Below are 16614 nucleotides of genomic sequence, written 5' to 3' on the forward strand. Positions count from 1 at the left end.
AGAAGCGTAGACACAAAACGAATAAAGCAAATCCTGATGTCTTTTTTTTTTTTTTCGGGGGGTGGAGGGGGTGGGGGGACACAACAGACAGACAGACAGACACAGGGCAGGGGGAGCACAGCACCTTTAACTTTGAAAAGCTGTTACCAATCCCTGATGCCATGGAACAAAAGCCTGCTCCCTGGGAAAGCTACTTGCTCCCTTCTGGCTGTTCTACTCAGTGGGCAATTTAGAAGACAACTGATAAAGAGCTTCCTTCAACCACAAACCTTGCTCTCCAACACTGGCAGAACTGGTACTCTTTGCCCCTTGCTCCAATGCCAAAACACAAAATGCAACTCCAGTGCTGCTCATTAGTAGTTTGCAATGTCTCAGACATCAGTCCACAGAATAACCGCAAACTAAAAAAAAATCCCAATGCAATTGGAAAATACTGTCAGTTTTATTGTGGATTCTTTGTCAATTATTTTATGCCCATCAAAGGTGAGGGGATTGTTTTCATTGGAGATGGCGCATCCCCAGAGAACAATGTTATACAGTAAGATCTCATAGATGAAGGCTGGGAAACAACTGACATTTTAGGCAGAACTGAACAGCTATCAATGCCAAACCTGACCTGTTGATGGAAGGTTTCAATTTCCAAGGCCAGAAGCCTATTAGTCTTTACATGCCTATAAAAGATGAAATAACTTTGTGACCAAGCATACTACACCCTGACAGACAGGCTTAACAGATTTCAGACAACATCTTTGCTTAAGAAAGTATCGCATTTTGGCAGAATTTCTCCTCACAGAGGATGGCATCACTCATAACCTCAGACGTCGTTTCTACATTTTGTTATTTCAGTACTGAAAAGCCAAAAGCAGGTTAAGCTCTCCCTCCCTCTCTCTCACCTGTCACATACACAGGCTAGTCCATGAGGACGACAGCCCTAATTCTGCAGGGCAGATCACTAAACGCCAGCCTGACCAGCCCTGTATACGGATCCATCAGGCCACTGCCTGAAGAAGTACATGCTGAACCACAGGACAACAGATGGCATACAAGCAGTTTCTAGAAAATGGTGGTTTTTAATCTGTTGCATAATTATTCACTAGTAAAAGATTGACTAACAAAACCAAAAGGGCCAATTCTTTGCTGCCACACACCCCCAGAAATGTAGCAGGAATAACGTCTTAAAGGGCATTAGCATCAGCAAAGTATCAGCATATTACATTGAATGTGTGGGGCTTTCTGATTAGGCACTGTAACTGAAGCCCTACAGTGAGTAATTTCCTACTCAATAAGACTGGTGCCATCAATTAAAACACACAATTAGCAAGGAATCCACCTGGAGTGCTAAAAGCAGGTCTGTCTGTTCTTTCTCAAGTTTCTGAGGTCATTTTATAATTAGCATTTATCTAAGATTTTTACAAAAATTAACTAAAGCTTCCTACCCACCAACTTCCTTTGGATAGCACTTGTTTGTAACCAGTTAGACAAGGGCTTCAATTAAACCCAAAAGCATATTCTTGCACGAGTCTTGCTCAGAAGTGTGAATCACAGTCCTGTTAACTGATGAACAAGAAGAAAGCAGGGAGCCATCAAAGTCAGGACACTAAAGCAAAGGCCAGTGCCTCTGGTCTCGGAACTGATCCTATTTATTTTTTTCCAATTAATGAGTACTGCCTACAAGAAGTTACTTTACCTTCTGTGACACCAAGGTGAAGGTGATCGTGAACACAGAGGAAGTCAGAATATTGAACAGGGAGAGACATAACCAAGGGCCAAAGCATACAGGCAGACTACAGGCCTTTCACACGGGTTAGTTGAGAAGAAGGTTTCATTAAAGGAGGTACTTCCAATACAGGACGAGAAGTAGATGGAATGAGTGAAGACTGGAACACTGTTTACATTTAAAGTCATCCGACCTATGCACAACAAATATTAACTGCTTTCCAGAAATGGAAAGCCTATTTTGCCAGTAGAAGTACCTGATTCGCTCAGCTTAAAAAACCAAAGGTTTAAAACAGATAGATACCTTTGATCTCTATGGTTACACGATGGAGGTGTAGTTGAGGGAGCAGAAAGGCCCTTTTAACTGAAATGCTTAAGAACAGAAGGGCATAAACCAGTTGCAAGTAAGTTTAGGCCAGAAATGAGAAAACATTTTTAATCAGGACAGCAAGCTCCTGAAAAGCCTCTGCCTAAGACTGCTAGGAATTCAAATGAACAAACAAAAATCCACCCCAACCTTTCACTAAATAAATGCAGGCTGCCCAGCTGCCATTTTAAGACAGAGATCAAGAGTTGCTTATTAGAAAAAGAAAACAGAATTGATGGCCGGAGATTTCTATTCCAGTCTTGTGTTAGTGAGTCAATGATGTCAAGGTAAATAATCACTAAAACAGGTTACCAACATTTTTAACAAATTTCTGTTTGTGTGTGTACGTGTACACGATGACTACTGAGAGGGAAATTAAAGTCCTCAAAAAAAAAAAGGAACTGCTGTTCACTCTGCCTTTGACTTCCACTGGTAGCCGATTTTGCAACTGTTGAGACACCACACACAAATACCAAAGAACACACAAATAATGCATTTTTATGTCACAGCTATTGTAAAACACTGTCCCATGATCAGATTTAATTTTTATTCATACCAGTGATGCCAGGTAGTAGGTAATAAAGAGCAGCCGGAGCAGTAAACAAGGAAAAAAAAAAAAAGATTACTCAATAATCAAATCAAACAAGACTGGCTTTATCAGGCAGTACCAGATCCTCTTAAATAGTTTCAGATTCAAGAAGCCTTTTAATAAATAGGGACATTTCTTACTCTTGTCTATGTTCCTAAAACACTCTGAATAATTAAAAAATATAACACATAAGACATCAGAGATAAAGGAGGTCCCTTAGCTCATCCTTCTTTCGTCTGCCAAGGCAGCCATACCTCCAGCTTGTTCATTTCACGATACTAGGAAGGTGAAGAGGCAGACTCTTCCTTAAATTATCATGCAAGGATCAGGCCTACAAAGAGGCTGTGCATGTACAGTATTGAGCCTTCTCCTACTGATGATGGAAGTTCTCTCTGCAAGAGGCATTGGTTTTTCTCTCCTCAGTGTGAATACAACTAAATAATCCTTGAAGAAACAAAGTGCACACTTACTTTTCCAGTATTAAAAAATAACAGCTTTTTTTAATCTTAGTTATCCTAACACTATCCAGTGCAACATAGTGTCACAGCAACAAACACAAACTCCAATAATAACTGCTTGAAACAGTGAATCTCTGAAGAGCAGAACTTCTTCCTTCCCTCCCCAACTGAGAAACTTCTGGATTTTCTTTAGAAACATTTGCTAGTGGAAAAGATTTCTGCAGGAAAGGTCATCATGAGATTCCACATTGCCACTTCCAACTCCAAATTAACACACTGAAGCTACAAAAGCAGCACCGTGGAAGCTGAGGAACAAAACCAACCAGACAATTCAAACACACTTCAGGCTAACAACTAGAACTCCCGTTCTTTTATAATTCAAGTGCGCAACGGCCAGAAAGCAGACACAGACAGAGCCATACAACTCTGCGGCCTTCAGACTACGCAAACGCACTGACCTTGCTCCTTTCACACCTGCTTTATTAATTACCACTGGAAAGCAGCAGACTCCCGTTTCCCCACAGCTGTGTACACTCTGCACAGGGAACAGGCACCAGTTGCAAAGCGTGGGTTTGTTGGTGAACAGGCTACTGGGTTGATAAACTGAGTTCTAAGCAGATCTCAAGTAAAAAAACACCATTTTTTCTTTATCGTTTCAGATGTCTCGTAGAGCATTTCTTAACGTTCTCAAACAGTACCTATGGGTAGCTGACAAAAGTTTGTTCCTACAGATGCCCGTTTCTACCAGGCACACACATTTGCGGCCTGAAAACTACAACTCCTTTCACGAGGAGCACAGCATAAGCCCTCAGGGGTGTGATTCCACTCGTGTTGGCTCATACCCCACCCCAGGAACAGCTTTTCGCACCGCAGAGCTTTTAAAGGCGTCTGTGGCAAACACGGCACAGCACAAAGGGCTATTCCTAGCAGCGGGAATGACGCGACACACGCGAAGCCGGCGGGCATCGCTTCCCCACGCTCCTCGGTGGGAGCGGGAGCGCACCCATGGCGCAGGAGGCGTTCGGGGGGGGCTGCCGCCCCACGGGGCGGTGCAGAGCACCCTCCACGACCGCGTACAGCCGCCGGTATCTCCAGTTTCAATCGCGGCGCCGGCGCCGCTGGCCGCAGCCCCAAGGAACGCGGGGCTACGGCCCCAGGAACCCACGCAGGCGCTCCCGGCGCTCTGCCCCGGCGGGCCGACCCCCGAGCCCCCCTCGCCCGGCCGCCGGCTGGCAGACCCGCCGGCAGAAGCGCTGCCCACAGCCACAGAAACGCCGGAGCCGCCGGCCCCGCCCGTTTAACGGCCACAGCGCGCCCCTTCCCCGGCTCCTCGCCCCGCGGCCGCCCCGCTGCCCCCTGCCCCTCCTCGCCGGGCCCCCGGGGGTGGGGGAGCCCTGCCGGCCCACGGTGCCCGCGCCCGGGCAGCCCCCGCCGCCCGCCCCGCCCCTCCCCTACCTGCCGGGTGCCTCCCGGGGCCGCCGGGGCAGCCGAGCAGCAGCCAGAGGTGCAGCGCGACCCCGACCGCACAGGGGCACAGCAGCACCAGCCAGTTTCGCATTGGCCGCCGCCGCAGCCGGCCCCTTCCCCTCCGCGCCGGCCTCTCCCAGCGGCGACGGGCCGAGTCGGCCGCCCGCGGCTCCTCCCCGCGCCGCTGCCACCGCCGCCGCTCGGCCGGGCCGGGCTCCGCTGCCCCGCGGCCGCCGGGAGCTGCAGTCCCGCCCCGGCCCCGGCGGGCAGCGGCGGCGCGGGCGGCGGCGGCGGCCGCCTACAGCCCCCACAATGCCGCGGGGCGGCCCCGGCGGGCTGAGGCGAGCGGGGCCGTGGCTGCCGCGCTCGGCGGGGAGAGCGGAGCGGGGCGGGCGTCCTCCCCCGCGGGGCAGTGCCGCGGGAGCAGGGGGTTACCTCACGCTGGGCAGCGCAGCGCGGGCGGCGGGGGAGGGTCGCCGGGGGCGGTAGCAGCGCGTTATCCCGCGGGGTGCTCCCCCAGGGGAGCCGCGGGGCTGCCGCTGTGACCGGCCGCGCTGCCCGTGGGCCCCAGTCGCCGGGAGGGCCCTGCCCGCGGGCCCCGTGCGGTGCAGCGCGGCCCGGCCGGGGCCGGGGCACCGGCTGTGAGGAGACCCTTCCCCCGTTAATCGCTGTTCGTGCAACACTACGATTGTCTGCTGAATGCCCCTTCAAAAAGGCGTGCTATAGTAACAAAATAGCTTTCCAGAACAGTCCTTTACTAATCCAACAAGGCGGAGAGAGTGCTTCGCTTTGGCGAAGAACTGCAACGGCATGGCAAGCTGTTTCTGGGGTGTTTTATTCCAGCAGGGAACATGTCGCTTGACTGAAATTCCAGGGGAGGGGGGTTAGACAATCAGTGTCCTTAACTGCGACTGGATCGAGGCCAAGAATCGCTGGTAGCATTCCTGTTCCCGCAGAGGTATGTTACGAGATGTCAACAGTCCAAGCTCAGCTTTGCACCTCACCTACAGCCACCACTTTGAGAAGTCGGGTAGCGAGGGACTGACCCGCCAAGAGGGCAACCACCTGCAGAACGCCTGCTGACTAAACAGGTTTACACAGGGTTGGATGGAGGAGAGCGCAAGATTATCGGCACCTTGAGAAGTTAGTTACTTGTCTCTGGTCCCTCTGAAGACAGATAACAAAGAGAAGTGTTTCCTTGGACTAGGGGGAATCTACCCAAAAAAGTGATGTGGATAAATAAGTAGAGGCTTCTCAGAAGTTAATGTATAAACTAGAAGTTTGTGTGTGATAGCTGTAAGGCTTAAATGAACGCTTACTGATGCTATTGTATCAGAAACACGTAATTTAGTAATAGAACCTGATACGTATGAAGCGTAATTGAAAGAGAGGATTGAGTTTTTACAAAAAGAAGACTAAATTCTGTTTTTTAAAATCCCCAAGCCGTGAAAAGTGATTGGAAAATGCTTAAAGTCCTGTCAAACAGCTTAATTAAGATTCATTTTTCATCAACTGGAGTGAGAGATTAGAAGGAAAACCATCGACTTTAACCTTTATATATTGGGTTTAAACAGCAAAAGGAAAATATGTTGGAAATACATCAACTTTAGTTTGTTTGCACACCTACAGTATTTAATATGCAATCGAGTATGTACTTGCCAGCAAATAACAGTACTAGGGAAAGCATTTACACACAAAAACATTTAAATGTAACTTGCCTTTCAGCAGGTTCAGCTGCAGAAATAATACCTGGTCCAACTGCTAATATTACTGTACACTTACCCGTATTCCTTGTAGTCAGTATGTTATGTTCTCTTCCCAGGCCAGGTAAACTGATGGGGATCGATCTTATAAACATGTCTGGGAGTGATTACTTCCTTGCAGACAAAACAGAGGACACAATTCTATTTTCTATCACACTCTCTGCAAGATTTTTAAAGCCAAAGATTTAACCTAAGCCTCCCAACTTCATCAACTGTAGAAGATGCAAGCCTTCTCACGCTGGGTATGACACTGACAGTGTGCACCTGTGTGTACATCATGAGATGATCACACCCAACTGTTGTCCCAAAAGCAGGGGTTCATCACCCGGTGTGCAGATGCCCAACTCACACACAGGATGGAGGTATTTTTCCTTTATTACCCGTGAATGTGCATGCACGGGTGCCTGTCCCAAGACAGCACACCATGGTCCCCAAAACTACAATTATTCATATGCACAATTCTTACATGTGCAATACACTGATACATATGTATTAATATTCTACTAAGTGATTGGTCATAATCTCTACGTTTAGCATGTAAATTAGCACGCATGCCTAGTTTGCCCTCTCCGCCCTCTTGAGTCTGGGGTGTGATTAGAGTCACTGGGTTGGTCAATGGGTTGGTGGCCGGAATTACCTTTTACCTAGTCTCCTCCGAATTCGGCAGGCATAGGCAGGTTGTCACAGCTCGTTGTCTCTACTTCCCATTAATCCTACCTAGGCTCCTGCTTTTTGTCATGCATATACAATAGCAGATTGTTTCAAGGTTTTTGTTTCTACCATTATCCTAACAATTAATCATTTGGTTCTACAGTGTTCCTAACAAAGCTGACCTCTCACCTTTTAACATTCCTTTTCATAATCGCACATCACAACCATTAACCCGGTTTTCAGAAGTTCCCATTAGCAAAGCAGTTTCAGTTTGCATTCTTGAGGGCTTTTATGAGGCCTAGTATTTTGGGGAAGCAAGCTGATATTAGAGTGTCTAAACATGAATTCAAGGCACCGAGTTTTAAGCACACTTTCTGAAACGTCTTGGCCTGTATAAAAATGAGACTTTTCCAGAGATTTAAGAATCATGAATATATACACTATGAAAACCCAAACAGATCTGGAATATAACTTCTAGATAACATTAAATTATTTTCCTGGAAGACAGAAAATTTTGATTTGGGTTATGCCAATTCTAGGTATCATTTGTTCAAAAATGCACCATTTTCATTCTGTGCTTTCTGAACAGATTTACTCTTCTGACATTACAGACTCAGATGGTACCTCTGGCACATAAAGTATAGTACAGGCACAACATGTTGGGCACAAGACCTGGAGATAGAAGAGACACAAATTTTAGTCTCCAGTCTGCTTGCAAATTTAAGATGCTTCTGTTAAATTTGCATAATGCCTCTGGATAAGCATCTCTTGTCTGAGACAGAGAAGACATGATGGATACCAGAGCTGTAGTGATGTACCACAGCCAGTCTGTAGCAATTGGTTTTTTGATGTTTGCTCGCCTAATTATTGCCCCAAGTGGGTGACTCGGGTTTTTTTAGGACACTAGCTGCAGATGAGAAGAGCAAGAAGCAGGGTAGAGCTGTGTGTGTTTTAGCAGAGTTCATCCCCAGGGATTTGTGTGTTATATTGATCTCTGTCTGTTCCATCTGAAAGCAGAGGAAGGAGATTCCATTCTAGGGATTTGGGGCTTAACTTTCTCCACACCTTGCAGTAATACTGAGATATTACATTTCACAAAATCATTGTGCCTTCAGTTATTTAAAGAAAAAATATTAAAAGATATTACAAATCAGGGTACAAAGGATTTTATTAGAGTTTACAGGGTTGTAAATTTGCATCCCAAGAGTATGTCTTTTTTTTTTTTTCTGGTGTTCATAACCTAAACAGATTCACTGTCTGTATTGAGGAATTATCAATCTTTTCCTTATCTTCCTTAGGATATTTAGAAGAAATAGATTTTGCTTATTTTCTCAAACAGAAGAGATGGCTCCGTGCCTCCCTTTTTGGCTTTCTGATCCAGATGAAGTGCAGATGCAGAGGAATTCCCAGGTTCCTCGGCTTGGGCTATTAATGCCATCAGTGTCGCTGGGGTCTCCTGAGGACAGACAAAGGAATCCTGCAAAAACTGATCTCTGAAAAACAGGCTGTCTTGCCGACGGGCCTGCCAGTTCATATCATTAGCAGCAGCAAAGAAAAGTCAGTGGTATGTGACCAGCCAGCTCTAAGGACCGTGATGGACAAGCATGAGAGAGATGCTATTAGAAATCTTTGGGTAGCACGCAGCACGCAGCCGATGTGGCGTGAGGCCTGTGCTCATTTGTACACTGAATGGAGGCAAGAATCTAACAAGATTTTGCCCATGGCTATTATCCTTAATGGTCTCTGAAGGGAGACTTACTAGTCACTTGAAAAAAATCCAGATAGGGTATGACTACCAATTCTACTCTATGTTCTCCTTTATTAAGAGATTCAAGGAACTAAAAAAGGTCAAGGAGGCAGTATTTCCTTTAGAGAAACCACATTGATTTGACTCTTTCCATCACAGTGGTTAAATGCTTGAAGGCATGGTTGCAACAGAACTTAATCTTGCAAACCCTTCATACCAGTTGATCATAAAACAGCCCATAGCTGGGATCTGTAAGAAAGTCTGAACCTAGAGAACTATGGGGTATCATGAGTTGCACTGAATTTTCTTTTTTGTTAAGGCTGCCCAGTGCTTCCCTGTTGAAGAATGGACTCTCTTGAAGCTATTCCACACTTTGTTTCTTTGGGCTGAGGGTTGCAGTGACAATGACCTGCTTCACACTGCAATATTTGGTAAGTTCCAGCTAAAATAATAATTTCTCAAAAGTTAGAATAGAATAGAATAGAATAGAATAGAATAGAATAGAATAGAATAGAATAGAATAGAATAGAATAGAATAGAATAGAATAGAACAGTTGGAAGGGAACTACAACGATCTTCTAGTCTAACTGTCTGACCAATCCAGGACTGACCAAAAGTTAAAGCATGTTGCTACGGGCATTGTCCAAATGCCTCTTCAACACTGACAGGCTTGGGGCATCAACCACCTCTCTAGGAAGCCTGTTACAGTGTTTGACCACCTCCTTGGTAAAGAAATACTTCCTAATGTCCAGTCTAAATCTCCTCAGATGCAGCTTTAAACTGTTCCCACACATCCTGTCACTGGATACCAGGGAGAAGAGATCAGCACCTCTCTCTCCGCTTCCCCTCCTCACAAAGCTGCAGAGAGCAATGAGGTTGCTCCTCAGCTGCCTCCTCTCCAAACTAGACAAGCCCAAAGTCCTTAGCCGTTCCTCGTAGGACATTCCTTCCAGCCCTTTCACCAGCTTTGTTGCCCTCCTGGACACATTCAAGGACCTTAACATCCTTCTTAAATTGTGCGGCCCAGAACTGTGTGCAGTACTCGAGGTGAGGCCGCACCAGCGCTGAACACAGCGGGATAATCGCCTCTTTTGCCGGGCTGGTTATGCTGTTTGATGCACCCCGGGATACGATTTGCCCTCTTGCTGCCAGGGCACACTGCTGGCTCCTACTGAGCCTGCTGCCGACCAGCACCCCCAGATCCCTTTCTGCAGGGCGGCTCGCCAGCCACTCCTCTCCCAGTTTATAATTGTGCCTGGTGTTACAGAATCTGGCATTTCAACTTGTTAAATTTCATCCCATTAATCGTTGCGCAATGCTCCAATCTATGTAGATACCTCTGCAAGGCCTCCTGTCCTTCAAGAGAGCCAACAGCACTCCCAGTTTGGTATCACCAGCAAACTTGCTAATGGTGCATTCAACTCCTGCATCCAGATTGGTGATAAATGTATAGAACAGAACTGGCCCTAGAATTGAGCCCTGAGGAACAGCGCTGGTGACTGGTCACCAGCCGGGTATAGCCTTATTCACTACAACCCTTTGAGCTCTGCCCTTCAGCCAGTGCTTCACCCAGCACACCGTGAACCTACTCATCCTGCAGTCGGGCAACTTGTCCAGAAGGATTCTGTGAGGGACAATATCAAAAGCCTTACTAAAATGTAGAAACACTACATCAACCACCTTCCCTTCCTCCACTGGGTGGATGACCCTATCATAGCAGGATATCAAATTCATTAGACAGGACTTTCCTTTTGTGAACCCATGCTGACTGTGCCTGATGATTGCATTATTCTTTAAATGCCTTTGAACAGTACCCAGTATAATCTTCTCCATTATTTTTCCAGTTAATTTTTCCAAATTAATTTCCAGTTAAGGAAGTTAACTAAGAATATTAATTAAAAAATAGTCTTTTTTTTTCTAAAATTAGTTGTCTATTTTTTTGCTGGCCCTTTTTTTTAAATGAAGTTTTTGTATCCTCATGTCCGTTTGGAGAAGTGGCTTTAAGTTTTGCTGAATTAGGTCAGCCAAATAGTGTTGTAACTTGCTCTTCTTCCCTCATGTTTTCTGTGCAGAAGTTTTAATAGTTTTGGCACATGGCTCTGATTTGTGGCAGAAGCCACAGTTCAGACTGACTTCTCTGAGGTCCAAGAATATTCTGTAGGGTCTTCCTTTCACTGGCGTTACAAGAACCTAGCAACCAAAACAGCTCTGACATTGTATTCAGACAAAAATAACCCAACTTCCCTCAACTTATTTTCCTTTACAAAAAAGTTGAGCTTCAAGTGACATGTCCTCTCACAAAGTGGTCACTTGAGCATCCTGGTAGATAGCCAAGTCACCATCCCTTATTCTAGAGAGGGGTAAATTAGAATATCCTTGTCATCTTCTGGAAAGGTGTTGATCAGTTGGATTTTTTTTTTAATCACACCCAGCTTAACCTACACAAGAGTTGATGACTACCATACAAAACTGGCTTACAGGACATCACAGTTATCCAAACGTACCAATACAGCAATACTAACTTTTACAGTCTTAGTTAAGTCCTTGTCATGTTCATGACAATAAAAAATAGAAATGGACTCAAAATTGCCTGTATGGTAGCAGCTAAATCTTGACAGGCACATCTCAGAGAGCAAACAGGGAAATGTCTTGCAGAGATGTGGAACACCACCAAATATCCAATAATCAGGCAACAGCCAGCTGGTGGGGTTAGCTACCTCATGTGCAGCTAATATACAGCTATTTTTAAACCTCATGTGCAGCTAATATACAGCTATTTTTAACAAGTGGCACAAAGACTTCAGGATGTGGGTACAGAAGAGAATAAGGTTTATAGGAAGTCCTGCTGAGACCTATGGCAGCAAATATACTTTTTTAATCACATGCCTGGTAAAGAGTTAAACTGTTGGTGGGATTACAAAGCAGATTGGCCACATTATTTATCATTTCATTATTATCTGTCACTGGATAGACAATATTCAGGCTATAGTTCATTAAAAAAAATTTACATGACTCGGTGCTATTTTCCCCTCATGGTACTTATTCTGCTTTAGGACGCATGTACTCTGCTGGAAAATGCACCAAATGGCTGCTTCATTTGTTGTGGAAGATGCGAGGTGAATGAGGTGGGACCACAAAATAGTGTTTTTTTTCCCTTAGTTTCTGGGTGCTTGACTTGCAAGAGTCACTCCAGTTTGTAGAGTTGAGGATTCATAGCTGAAGCTTGAGCAAATGGGAACATTGTCTGAGACGTTGAAAGAGCTAACTACTCTGAAGAGGCAGGTACTGACAATCTATCTCACCCGTTCTGTTCGGGCTTTGCCTCAGCTTCCCACTGTAAAATGGGAGCAGTTCCACCCTCACATTCCTCCAGGATATTGTGGAGATACTTTGTGAAGCAATCCGTGATGAGCACCACAGAGAAGCTCATCAGGGAATAATTCTACACTGAAAACAGAATTTGTGAGTAAATCAGGCCTGGGGCTACACAATGAATAAAGACACCAGAACAGTATCGAGTAACTGCTCATTAACTGAGCATTGCCTTGTGGGAATTCCTGCAATGGCAATCTGGAATAGTAGTGCATACAAATGAGAGAGGCAAACAGAAGATGCATAAGCAAATTTAACTCTGACATCTCTTAAATGAGTGCTTAACTTAGTTTCTTTAATGATCTTTTAATGTATTTTTTGCATTTATTCAGATTCTGTTTAAATATCCTCAAATGTGTTCACATCCTTGCTGCAAGTATTTGTTTAGCTGGTATGGGCAGAACTGTAAAAAAATACAATTACTTTTACAGCCTTCTAATTTCTCATGAATAGATATTTCATAGTTGCTCTCTATAGTTATTTTCCAGAGTCTGAAGGAAACTCCCAGAACAAGACATGCACGTGCTGTCTGAGAAGGAAGACCTCAGAGAGACTATTATCTATAACATTCTTTATATTCTCAAAGTTTCTGTTGAGGTATTTTTTCATGAGAACCTTAGCATCTGAAGTTTTTTCACTTGATCTTTTAAGGATATGACTAACATTCGTATCAGCACTGCAGGTATATATATTGGAAATCTGTGTGTTGTGTTCTGATGAGTAGGATAAAAGCTGGTGTGCTCTCCAGGGGAAAACCTCTCAGACAAGAATCAGTACAAGAACCAGGGTGGTGAACAGTCTTTGCAACAATAAAGTTACGGATAATATAACAGCCAAAAGTCATGTAAGTCACACTTGCCAGAGAGAAACTGTTACACTGTAAAGATCTTTAAAGTCACTGCTACTTGAAAGGTTTTTAAAAAGTCACAGTGGTTCTTTTCTATAAAGTTGGGCTCATTCCTTCCTTTCACTGAAAAAAAATTGTGCATCTCTTCAGAGCGTGCTATAGAAAGAATGAAGGGCTCAAGCACGCAGCCTGAAGTTCAAGGGCACAACAGAATATGGTACAGTGAGAGGCTATGCAACAAATTGGTTTTGTGGAATGGGTGGTCTTTTGAAACATGTCCTTATGCCATGCCTAGTGCATTTTCCATAAAATGCTATTCTAAGTGTAAGCAGTGGCCTAAGCTGTTCTGGCTGTATATTTATGCAGTGGCATACAAGGAAGAATTTGGCCTAGACTCCAATAATTGGAAAAAAAAACCCCACCCTGAAATAAAAAACGCAGCAGCCAGGAGCAAAGTTTGAGTGTGAAGGAATAGTGCAGCCGTCAGTCACATGAAAGCTGTTGCACGGTTCTGTGAAGAGGAAGGCAAACACGAGAGATTACTGTCGGCTCACTGTGCGGGGGCCCGCTCGGCCCTAGAGCCAGGCCCTACCCCACCTGCGGTCACCTCACCCGCTCAAGGGAGCAAAAGGCAAAAGTGTGAGTGGTGGCACAACTGGTGGCATAGTGGCAATGAGGAACGGGCATCCGAGTTACATGTGAAACTGGAAAATGAAATTCAAGAAGGGTGTACGCACCAACTTCAACTGATACACCCAAAGATTTTCACAACTGTTTAAGTGTTTTTTAGCTAGTCACCTGACCAGGTAACCAAACCATGTATTTGAGTTTTGTCTTTTCCTAAACTGAGAAGTTTGAGGTTGAACTACACCCCGGCAGTACCACAGTGACAGGCAACACCCTACTGGGTGCAGACCATGAAAACAGAAGTGCTGGTTTCTGAGAATATGTGTATTAATTTAAAATCTCCCTTTGACGTCATTTCTAGTTGACGTTGGTATTTTTTTCTATTTCAGTCGGCTGTTTATCCCTTCATCAGTAGGTGGCAGTAATAGACGATGCTGTGCAACTTGTGATAGGAATTTGGGGAAGAAAAGACCCTATTTTAGGGTAAAGCTGCTCATTTTGTTTGTTCACAACTGAGTGGTGTAAATGTACTTGACAAACTCAGACATACATCTTCCTCTGACAGACAGAAAAGTTCCTCCTATACCAGTTCTGGTATTTATGGCTGTACTTAATTAAATAGAGCTATAAAGCTGAATTCAATTAAATGCAAATGTACAATATTTATTCCAAATATCATTCTCCCTAAAGATTAAATATGCAGGTGCCTGTAACATTTTATAGAGCACTTATTCTGGCAATTTTGCCCACTATTTTTCACACATTACAGTACTATTTAAGTCAGTCTAATGACTTTAAGTATTATTAGTTTTCAGTACAAGAAACCTCTGTTTCTTAGGAACCACTCCTCCCCCAAGTTTTCTTTAGTCTTCTTGAAGAAACAAATCCAGATTCTGATGCAGCCCCAAAGGAAAGCCATAACTATGGCATTTTCTAGAATTATGTGCACAGACTTTTTACCCTTATACAACAAAGAGAGAGGAGAAACTATATAATCAGATTCACCCAAAGTACATCTTTTGTTATTCCTTTGATACTAGAAATCCGACTGGATAAACAACTGGTATATTAAAGTTCCAGGCTTTAATATGCACCTTTACAGACTGTTCTGAAAGTGTTCTTTCCTTCTGCTGGAGCTGATCCTATTCTGAGTCACTGCAAAAATGCTTTGTTACGATGTCCTTCTGAATCAGTTGGCAACACCCCCTGTATTTACCTTTGTTCACTGACAGCAAAGTTAATATTTATTTTAATCTATGGTGTGACCTAGAATAGCTTAATTTAAACTTCCATTTTTTCCCCTCTTTCAACCATAATTTTGTAGAGGCTATCTTAAAAATCTTGCCTATCAGTACCAGCCAAGCACACTGCTACTAATTTAATACGTGGTGTAGGAAGCAAAGAAGGGGAATTTGGTACAATAATAGAGAGGAGAGAAATAGTTTTTGTATTACAGTGATAACATTTTAAATTCAAGGTAAACCAAGGAGATTAATCTGAGGAATGCAAAATACCTGGCCCCACAAGCGCTACTGATACGTTATAGTTTACCATTAATCCACCATTGGGAAGTCTCATTTCATCAGAGCAGCAAGCACTAGGATACGAAGAAACGATTGCTAATAATACATCAAAAACTTCTTGAATCCAACTTCTGTTCTGAAGTTCTCATTCCGTGAGATGACAGCCCCAACTCACACTGCTAGCAGTGAGCATGCATTATTTTCTGGGCCTGAAATACAAAGCAACAAGCTTAATGGCATATGAAATAAGACTGAGAGAGAGAAAACAGTACAACACTAGGAGGGTAACAGGCCTGGTCTTGTTCTCGTTGAAGTTAGTGGGAATCAAATCAGGCAGTTTGATGAAAATAAAAACTCATTGCTTCAAACCTACAGGAAACCTTACTGTGAGACAAAGCCACATTTTGGAGGGCTTTTTTTTTTTTTTCCAAAATCATGCTATGCTTCATGATATAATATGTATTTATTTTTAGAAAAATGTCCAAGAATTTTCATGTATTTTTGTTTAGAGTTTGAGGCAAGAGGTTTGAGCATGAAATTCAACTATCAAGAGCAGAGTATCTAAACCACATAAAAGGTTAAAGCAGAAAAAAAAAAAATGACAAAAACATTTTATGGTTCGGAGGGGTTGGAGGTAAGGACATTTTTTTAAAATGTTGATTTGTGGATCAAGCTGGCATAAAAAAACTAGATGATGCCATTCTCTTCAGAGACTCAATATATTGATGCTGTTCTTGAATAAAGGCATATATTCATATGTGATCCAAAGCTGTTACAATTATTTTGAACTGATCTTCCAGGTTTCCCACCGCCCTCCCCCTTTTTTTACCCTTCAAATTAGCAATTTGCCAGTAGTATATAGTCATTCAAGGAACTGGTAAATAAGGCCCAATGATATTAGAGAAAGCTGTCCTGTTTTATGCTTATATAAACTCTTCAGATATGTTATAGACATCTGCTAAAATAAAGATGCAATTTACAGTGTTCCAAGTGTTTTCTATTTCAAAACTAGAAGCATAAAACCTTTTGAATAGATAAAAATTTTCTTTACCTGATTAAATTATGAACTGGTGAAAGAAACCACAAATATGGGAGCCAGCTATTAAAAACATAAGTGACAACACCTTCACCACTACTTCAGGAAAAATTTTGGAGAAAAACCTTTAAGTCCAAAACAATGACATTCACCTCTTCTGAAAAATAATACTGGATTTTTGTAAATGCAGCTCTTACAACTATCAATGCTCAAAACTACTGTGAAATGTTTCGATCTCAGGACCTCAGATGCTAATGCTAATTGGAAACAGAAAGCAAGCTGTTTGCAATACTGTAATAAGCTGTGGCAATTTTGTTATTTTAGATGGGAAAGTTAATGATGAGCCACAAATGCAAGTTGTTACAAAGCCTTTGAGAATAAAGCTGTATGCCCTATATTTCCCTCCCTTGCTGTTCCAGCTAAAACCATACATGCGGAAGGACAAATGAAA

The 16614-nt window shown here is 43.6% G+C and overlaps 1 protein-coding gene across 2 annotated transcripts in view; it reads right to left on the reverse strand.

The window, feature by feature from the left end:
• B3GALNT2 (beta-1,3-N-acetylgalactosaminyltransferase 2) overlaps positions 1 to 4789 on the reverse strand; it is a 27941-nt gene extending 23152 nt beyond the window's left edge. For both annotated transcript variants that reach the window (XM_074863182.1, XM_074863180.1), the window contains exon 1: positions 4586 to 4789. In XM_074863182.1, the coding sequence (XP_074719283.1) occupies positions 4586 to 4688 (103 nt within the window). In that variant the 5' untranslated portion in view covers positions 4689 to 4789. The remainder of the gene's footprint in view (positions 1 to 4585) is intronic.
• Between the last annotated feature and the right edge of the window lie 11825 nt (positions 4790 to 16614).

This window comes from Strix uralensis, chromosome 3 (assembly GCF_047716275.1).
Source record: "Strix uralensis isolate ZFMK-TIS-50842 chromosome 3, bStrUra1, whole genome shotgun sequence".
In the NCBI taxonomy this organism is placed as follows: domain Eukaryota; kingdom Metazoa; phylum Chordata; class Aves; order Strigiformes; family Strigidae; genus Strix; species Strix uralensis.